We start from the raw sequence: 9,386 nt of genomic DNA on the forward strand, positions 1-9,386 counted from the left end.
TCAGGCATGGTTTTCAGCTGTGACCCTTTCAGATGAGGATTCTTGGCTGGGTTAAGAGCTGATAGTCATCCTGAGCTAAGCTTTTCCAGGTTGAACCATGTGTAAAGCACTTGCTCCGACAATGTTCCTTTAATTGATTCGACATATTAAACATGAGCAGTAAAAAAAATAAAGCTGAGACTTAATTTGCAATTCATTGTCAAGGAGCTGAAAACTCTGCATTCTGGTCCTCCACTGTGCTGACTGGCCTAATGTGCTGAAGTCCTAACGAGATACAAACACGGTGATTGTGGTCCATAATTATGTTTTGGAGTGCCGGTGGACTTCGGTTGCCAAGATCATCAGACGGAGAATCTGTCATTGGGTGGATGAAAAAGGCACAATTTCCCAGAGTGCTTTTGAAGAGGAGGCAACATGATAGCATCACGGAAAAACAACAGACTTACGTGCAAGTGTTTTTGTTTTCAGCTGTTATATTGTGTATTGTAATATGTGTTATATTATTTTTTTTCTCAAGATTAGGACTCCATTTTGGAGAAAGAAAATACCCCCCACCCCGAGAAATGTTGTGTTTATTTGCAGCACCATTTCAACCTGGTAGAGCCTCATTCCTGTGTGAGGGTATTTCCTTTTCTTTCTCTTCGTTTCAACAGCCGTCAACTGAACTGTGTTTTTTTGGGACGTGTATACACTGTCTTTTTGCACTGGTATCTTTAAAGACATGATTTGGGCAACTGATGAGGTCCGTAGACACATATTTTCCCAGGTGTCTTTTAAAGGGACACTGTGTTTGTATGTTTTACTATTTACTCCAGTCAGACCCCAAAGGGCTGAGAAGTCTTTAAACTCAGGGAAGGAAGTGAGGGAGAAAAGGCCTCCGAGCTCCCTGCAGGAGCTTACTCAACTTCTTCTGATTGAAGCCCCTGATTTAAGTAATGCGTTAATGAATATTTACAAGGAAGGAACCTTCTTGTTCAAACATAAACCGGTACACAGTATCCAGCACATTGTAATAACCCCAACCCGGGAGCAGAAGTAGCTGTAATCAGATGTAATTGACCTCTTTCTCCTCCCCCTCCTCCCCCTCCTCCCCTCCTCCCTCCACATGCAGCAGGTCTAAATGCTGCATGTGGAGGGCTGTGCAGAGCTTGTGGTTGTTGATAACAAGGGTCTGAATTATTGACTTTGAATAATTAGTTCCTAAATTTCTATAAGCTGGAGCAATGATATTTCGGACAGCTGTAGAGCATGCTAAGAGGCACCCTGGCGTAAGTAATCTACATTTAATTCCTGTTTGTTTCTCTTTACTACTTTCATGTTTTGACAAACCTGTTATAACCTGCTTTCACATTTAAAATGTTTTAACATGTAGATAAAGTTTGAGTAGCAAACAAACAAAGTCTCTTCATTGCCAAATTTCTTGAATTTTGCTGATGAAAGTATAATAAAATAAAGCTGAAGCTAATTTGCAGCTCCTGTACCTGGTTAAGCTCTTAAATTCAGGTTAAAATTTGGGTTTTGGTACTAACACATCCTGATATATTTCTGTTTCTAAGATTTCTAAAAAAATATTGCACAATGAATCGAGCCTATTATACTGTATATTAAAATGCTAGCTGGAAATAACTATTAATTCAGTTTTAGCCCTTTTGCAATAAAATACAGTAGCAGAAAAACCTGATGATTGCCAGCAGTATATTTAGGGTACTGGTAAATTAATTAATCAAACCAAGAGACAGGATCTAAATCTAATTTTGTCTCATCTTATTTTAACATTAATTCAGTAGGTTAAGTTGCTTCAGTGGCTCATTTGAAATCAAGTCAAACTGAGAGAGGCTTAAGACCTTAAAAACCCTCCCATGACTTTAACAAACCTCCCAAATCTAAACTGACAAAAATCCAAGCATTTAAAAAATGAGTGGTTGGAATAAAATACATTCAAAAATGAGAGTTGTCGCTACAGGGGACAGGATATTTCTGTGTTATTTACCAGCTCTGCTGTCAGAGAGCGGAGTGACAGAGTTTTAACTTCTTGTCATCAGCCTCCCAGGAGACAGAGATACAGCGAGAGAAAAACTGCAGGGAGGAAATCCCTATGAGACTCTACCAAAGCTCCTTGATACGGTCTATCATCTGAGACAGACAGGCTGAGAGACAGACAGGCTGAGAGACAGGCTGTAAGATAGAGTGAGAGAGAAGCTGCAGGGAGCAAATCCCTGTGAGTCTCAACAAGCCTCCTTGATCAAGTTACTAAAAATTACTGAATTTAATGCTGTAGCTGATTTCAGTGTAGTGTAAGGAGACAGACAGCAGAGTCACACAGCAGAAAGTCTAAGAGGCAGAGGGACAGACAATCAGAGAGACAGGCAGGCAGACAGATGGACAGAGTTTGACAGAGTTTCAGTCATGCTGCTGAAATCTTCAGCTGACAGGAAAAATGATCGTTTTTGTCTCTGAATCAATGGCTGGTTTTCTCTCTCTGGTTGTCTTTCTCCAGTGATCTTTTTCTTGAGTAAAACAATAAAACAACGTAAATATTTCATCCTGAGTAAAAGTCCTGCGTAATAGTAAAAGTACTATCAGCAAAATGTAAAGTATCAAAAGTAAAAGTACACACTTTGCAGAAAAACATGATGATGGAGCAAAAGCCAATAGGCCAGTAGTTAATCCCCAGAGCTGCTATTGGTCAGCTGCTCAGACCAACCCTGCTACATTTCAAGTGGTGTCAAATACAGTGTGCAGTTTCCACTAAGCCTGGTCCAACAGCAGGCCACAGTAAATCTCAGCTGGAGTATAAAATAAATTCACTTCATATGAATTTAGAGTGGGTTAATAGTTACCCTGGTGTTATTGTTGACAGCTGATTTGTGATTCAGAGGAGAGTTTCTCAGAGTTGAGATAGTAAGTTGAACAGCTCCTCTCCTCAGTTCATAAAATGCTGCATCTGCCCATTTCCAATTCAGGAAGGCGCTTTTACATTTGCATATTCACTGAGACATTCAGCACGCATAGTGTCAGGAGTCACTGTTGTCCATCATGGTACTAGCTGCTAGACACACTGTATACAAGAGTATTCTCTGGCCAGCATCACTTTGGTTTTTATGACCAGCAAATCAGGATTTTTTTCAAATTTTTCAAGTGGGCAGGTGGTGGACTATAACTCTTCTTCCCTCGATACGAATGTAGGTTCATAGGTGTGCAGTGAGCTGAAGACAGGTCCCATAAAGGTTGAAGATAGTCGATTGTCTTTGAGGTTTTTTTGAAACCGTGAAAACAGTATTGGACGTGAAAATTCAATGATAGTGATTTCGAATCAGAAAGTGACGAGATAACAAAATTAAAAAAATAATTATGACAGTAAAAAGGAGACTGGATTCATGTAACTATAGAGTAATCAGTTAGATTGTGCATCGTGCAACTAACGGAGCCAGGGCGGTGATTTTAGATTTTGGCACTGAAAACAATACCTGATCTGAAAAAGGAAATACTGGCACTGAAATACTTATGCTGCAACAAGCTGTAGTGCTGAGAAAGTTGCACTGAAAAATAAAACAAAAAATAGAAATATGTAACTCGCTTGCTCTTTTTTTTTTTTTCACTGCACGGGCAACAGTGACAGGTCAACATTATGTCCCCACAGCAAGTACAGCACAGTATTTAATTTAATAAACAAGAGTAACAGTAAAAGAGTTAAGTACACAACAGTAATTGGGCTCTTACTTCGGATGTTGTATGAGCAACACAGTCATTGACTTCCCCTTACTCTTAACTTAATACAACTTGCACTTTACTGTGTTTGTATTTGATTTTGTCTTTTTAAAAAAAAATAGTTTCTGTTATTAATGTGTACACCATAGCACTGAAGAATCGCTAGTTCATTCCCCTGTATAGTGATTGTCGTCTATGGAAAGAATGAGAATAAATTCGACCCTGGACCTTGAACATTAGCTCCATGGGTTAGTATAGTGGCGAGCGTGGTTAGCCGAAATCTGATCACAGAAAAACTAAACTATGTTGAATCACAAATCAACAATCACAAAAACAGAGCTGTAGTAAAATGGTTACCTGCAGATAATGCTCCAGCAAGGTCGTTTGGGGGGTAAAAGAAAGATGCCTGTCTACTTTGGTTAGTCTCATTTCCGACAAAATGGAGGATGTGACCTTGTCAGTTAAACCGCTGTGCAATGTTGGCTGCTATAGCAACAGACTGTTCAGCTGAGACCTGCTGCTTGCAGCAGAACAATAATGACGACAGACAATGACAATAACTTTCACTAAAATTATTACAAGGGTATATAAAGATCCTCTGAATCAACACCGTCCATGACATTCCCCACTGTCTTCATCTTTCTTCCCGGTGATCTGTAAAACATCCCAGTGATGAGTGTTTGACCAACTCTTCTGAGTTTATTGCTCTTTCTGTGGAAACTTGGAACGAGTTTTTTTTAATCAAACTTCCTTTATGTTGCCAAACAAAAATAGCCTCCCTTGTCCAGCTGTGTTGCAGAGGGTACAGCTGTCCATAAATGGCTATCGACACTTTATGGAAAGTAACAAAGTGTACATTTACTCAGGCAATGAAAAAACTAAAAACTTTTTTGTATCTGGCAGTTTACATGGATGGCTCCACTACATTTATTTAATGCTAACTTTAAATTAATAGTTAAACATAGAGAACAGTTAGACAAGCTAGAGCTAGAGCTCGAAGACGGTTGGTTGATATTAGCACCGAACCTCTATTTACGGTACATATAAGAGCTGGCCGAGCATATGCTCTTCTACAGCAATGCCCTGTGAAAGAAAGTAACAAAGATGGACAGGACAACTAAAACAAAATTCAGGCAATATACAATATGCAGGTTCAATCACAAGCAGGTGACCAGTAAAACCAGAAATTGTCTTTTTTACGGATTAAACTAACAACGTGTAATGTGTGAAGTGTGTCGAAATTTACAGTTGCTGGTAAGCTGATTCTTTTAAAGTACATCTACCACTAACACTTTTATACTTCCTCCATACTATAGGTCAAACTCTGAATGCCGAGCATATTTAGGATTTGACCACATTTCCACCTCTGGCTGTAAAATCACAGCTGTCTGTTCCATCTGATCATGTGGGCTCCAACCACTCAGTCAATCAAATGTCCATCAGTCAAAGAGGCGTGTTGCTTCTGACAGTTTTAACTGCTCTACAGCATGAAATGTAACTTGAGCACCAAACAGTATCTGTATATTTTTTCAGTACATTTATTGGTATATTCAGAAACAACAAATCAACGCAGTTGAAATAAACTAACGTATTATAAGATCAAACAAGCTCGGTCCTCTGATTCTCTCTCTCTGCCTTCAGCTCATCCCCCAGTTCTTCTTCATCTGTTTGGGAATGGGTGGAGCATGTCTCTATCTGTTGCGGCTGGCCAGAGCGCCCTATGTTATGTAAGGACCTTCAAATTTCACTCTGACTTCTGATAATATGCTATTAAAAAGAATATGTAATGTCAGTATGATTGTTGCTAAAACCAAAAAAAAAAATTCACTGTGTCAAAGGAATCTGCTAATTAGCATGTTAATAGATGTTTTTTTTCCTGGCTAAGACACCTGTTTATTTCTGTTTTCAAATTAATGAGATGTTCATTTTAGTCTAATTAGACCTCTGTAAGTCATCATATCAGCCAGAAATTCAGTGTGGAGGGCAGGCGAATATTTTTTCACTCTAATAAAACAGATGGATTTGTTTTATGAGTGTTACTGACAACAGGGTGCCCCGCTTGCTGTCTTTTCTCCCTTGAGCCACCTCTTGCTTGGACGTCCCCTTCCCCTGCTGCTATCCAAACGGTTGATCTACCCTTAATGATACTCCAATTAGCAGCAGACACAGTTGCGTGCTTTTAAGAGGTCACAGGATGGTGCACTTATCTTTGCAGGTCTTTCATCACTTCTTTACAGCAGTGATTGTTTACAAGCCTGAGGAAATTACTAGAACGTGGTGGCACGGTGCTCTTAAAGCACGTACTGTGTGCTGAGTTTGAATGTGACCCTCAACTTTTGGTTTTCCTTGCTTCTTTTATTTCATTTTATTTTTTTATTGCAAAATGGGAGCTTTATTCATGTATATCAGATTCCTAAACAGCCTAACGTGATGCCAGTTTATCCCAATTCTGTGCATATCTGTTTGTGTGTTTAGCTGGAACAAGACCAATAATCCTGAACCATGGAATAAACTTGACCCCACATACCAGTACAAGGTAATACAGAACATACAAGTATTCAGTGTTAGGAAACTGGGGCGACACTCTAACTGTAATTTACATTTTTGTTGGATGCAGATATTATAATCATGAAGCTTCTGTTGAATTTGATCTTCTTCTTCCTCTTTCCCAGTTTGTGGCCATCAACACCGACTACAAAAACCTGAAGAAGGAGGGACCTAAGTTCTAAATCTCACAACCCAGAGTGGAAAAATCCTGATCTACGGTCAGATTCATTCCTCTTCCCCTCCTCATAGTGGGTGGAAGGTGAAATGGATCCTTCATGGGGCTCCTTAAACCTTTAGTGATGAGCCCTTGACGTTGTTAATGAGACTGGGATTTTCAGCGAACGGATCCTTAGGGCACACATGAAAACTGAAAAAGTTAAATATGTAACATTTCTACATACTTAAAACATATGCAGGAGACATATGACACACGTAGGCAAATGCTCCCTTTATGTCTAAATATTCCTGGTCTGTTTTGCTAATGTATCGTAAATAAAGGATTTAGATTCGCTAATATGCTACTAATACTAGAGAACCATTTTGTTAACCATGCTGCTGTGTTTTAGAAATTCGAATCAATTTCTCTGATTATTCCGGGCATATATTAGTATACTTTACTTATACTTTGTAATTAAGGAGCTCAAACTTGCAAACACTCTGACATGCTTCGTTAAGCTTTCTTTTCTTCTTTTCAGCGTTTGAAGGTTAAATGCAACACAGTGCTGTCTTCTTCCGCAGCTTGTCAGGCTTGTGTTTCCTCGTATATTCTTCGAGTGTGGAGCTTTAACTGTGCCAGCTTCTCATAAAATGACACTGGCCTGCCGCATCGCATTGAAGATCAATGTGATTAATGTGACCGGACTGCATGTGTTTCTTCATAACTGTCACATGATCGTAGGTTTAGCAGCCACTAGATTCCACAATGACGGTGTAAGTTATGAAAAACGGCAGAAATGCATAAACTGAGCTGAATTCTTTCAATAAATAAACTGTCTGATTCATGTTTGATTCATTCATTCATGTTGATTCTGGCCCCATTACGCTAACCCTTAACCTAAAACCCTCTAACCTGAAACCTAAATGTCCTAAGTCCATAAGGTCTATAACTCATAGGCTATGACTTGGTCTATAACTGATCACAAAGATGGAAGAACAAGTGCACACACACACACACAGATAGATGACTTTACTTAGACACCTGCATGGAACCGATACAGATCTTTTTCCACATCCGAAGATAAAAACACATAATCAGTAACTCTGATGGAACAGATTCATCTGTTGGCAGTGCAGCTGTCACTTTGCAGCCTGAATGGTGATTGTACAACCACATTTAGTGGACTGTGTGTGTGTATGTGTGTGTGTGTGTGTGTGTGTGTGTGTGTGTGCGTGCGTGCGTGCGTGCGTGCGTGCGTGCGTGCGTGCGTGCGTGCGTTTCTGTGTGTGTGCACCTGTGTGTTTGACAGCAGCCCTTTGTCTTTGATCAACAACAGCAGCGGCAGGATGTTGAACAGTCCCCCAGCATGGAGTTGATGTATGACAGCAGAGCACACTGTGTACAACCTGAACACACACACACACACACCAGTCCGACTTCCAGGTACCACTGGAGAAGAAGAAAGTTGTTGCAGACTGAAATAACATAAACAGTTTAAAAGTTAAGATTTTAAAGTAACCAAATCTCAGTCACAAACACTGTTTTCACATGTTGGCTTCACATTCAACTCTGCTTCTGCCACTCTTGCTTTATTCTTTCGAAGATGATGCTGAGCAGTGAACGAAGTGCTGAATCAAAAATACCCTGAATATACTGCAAATGGAGTAATGTTAAAATGAATATCAATGTGCGGCAACTCTCAGCAGACCATAGGATTAGTCGGTCCCAGACTGGACGGCATAAATTGTCCCGATTTCTGAGAATATTTCCCGCTGTCTTATTAAATATTGACATAGAGTTTTTGTCCCTCCCTTCTTCCCTGCTTTATTAACTTCCTCAGTAACTCCTTTACTATTTCCGATAAACAAACTCTTAAATTCTTACAGGATCTCTCAGCTTTGTTCAGGGAAGGTGAGACTCCTGTTTCCTCCTCTTAAGAAACCTCAGACCTCTCCTTCGGCTCTCTGCACTCCTATTCATCTCAGCGCCGGCTGTGATTTCCTCCCCATAATGCAACAAAAAGTAGGAATGAAGAGAGAATAAGAATCACGAGGATCAAAAAAACCATCCTTCTTTTGAACACCACAGGGATTGTTGTAGCAATAAGGGGAGGGCTAGTGACCTAGAACGATGGAAAATGAGGGATCAAATGATTTCCCTAGACGACATTTAAAAGCCTTAAAATTCACACACACACACACACACACACACACACACACACACACACACACACACACACACACACACACACACACACAGGCTGTGTCAAAGGAGCTGTCAGGTCATGAGAAACAGGCACAGAGATGAAGCAGATGAGTCGTTATTTGTGTTGTGATGCTGCATGTGTGTGCGAGTGTGTGTTTTCTGACGACAGAGCTGAGTGCTTCCCTGACCTTTGACCTGTGATTCAGCCGGCAACTCTCTGCAGAGGGGACACATTCCTCTGGCAGAAACTGAAGCAATAACATTTAACTGAAAAAACTGAGGAAGTCTGACACAAAACAAAAGTCCATTCAGTTCTTTAGTGAACTAAATATTAAGCGCTCCATTAGGCAGCAGCAGTTGTCTATGTTTAGTGCTGCTTTATAAAGCACTTTGTGTCTCAGAGGAAACGTTCCTCTTGGAATAGGAAAAAAAAACATCGAAATAAAATAACGGCAAACTTAATAATTTCATCCCAGAGTGAAAGAAAGAGGAGTCTGGCTCTTTTTTTTTTTTTTTTAATCTTGCTGGGAGTATAAAGATCTGATTGCAGCAATTTGAGAACCAGTGGGAGAGGAAGCATTAAATAAACAGAAACCCAAGTTCTGACGGTTTTGTGAGGACAGTGAAGGACGCTGGTTTTACATAATGTTCTCATCTTCCCATGTATATTATGATCTGTCTGTGTATATTAGCATTATGTAATGGGTGGTTGCAGTATTACATAAGAAGAGACAGTATCACAAAAATAAACATGGTTTTGTTCCTTCTG

At 39.9% G+C, this 9,386-nt stretch overlaps 1 protein-coding gene across 1 annotated transcript; it reads left to right on the forward strand.

The window, feature by feature from the left end:
• The first annotated feature begins 1,142 nt into the window (after positions 1–1,142).
• Positions 1,143–7,256, forward strand: ndufa4l2a (NDUFA4 mitochondrial complex associated like 2a). The gene is made up of 4 exons (XM_040151880.1): positions 1,143–1,268; positions 5,350–5,435; positions 6,184–6,244; positions 6,381–7,256. Exons 1-4 carry the CDS (start codon positions 1,224–1,226, stop codon positions 6,435–6,437), a joined length of 249 nt encoding a protein of 82 aa, XP_040007814.1. The 5' UTR covers positions 1,143–1,223; the 3' UTR covers positions 6,438–7,256.
• The last annotated feature ends 2,130 nt before the right edge of the window (positions 7,257–9,386 follow it).

Source organism: Xiphias gladius, chromosome 18 (genome assembly GCF_016859285.1).
Source record: "Xiphias gladius isolate SHS-SW01 ecotype Sanya breed wild chromosome 18, ASM1685928v1, whole genome shotgun sequence".
Classification (NCBI taxonomy): Eukaryota; Metazoa; Chordata; class Actinopteri; order Istiophoriformes; family Xiphiidae; genus Xiphias; species Xiphias gladius.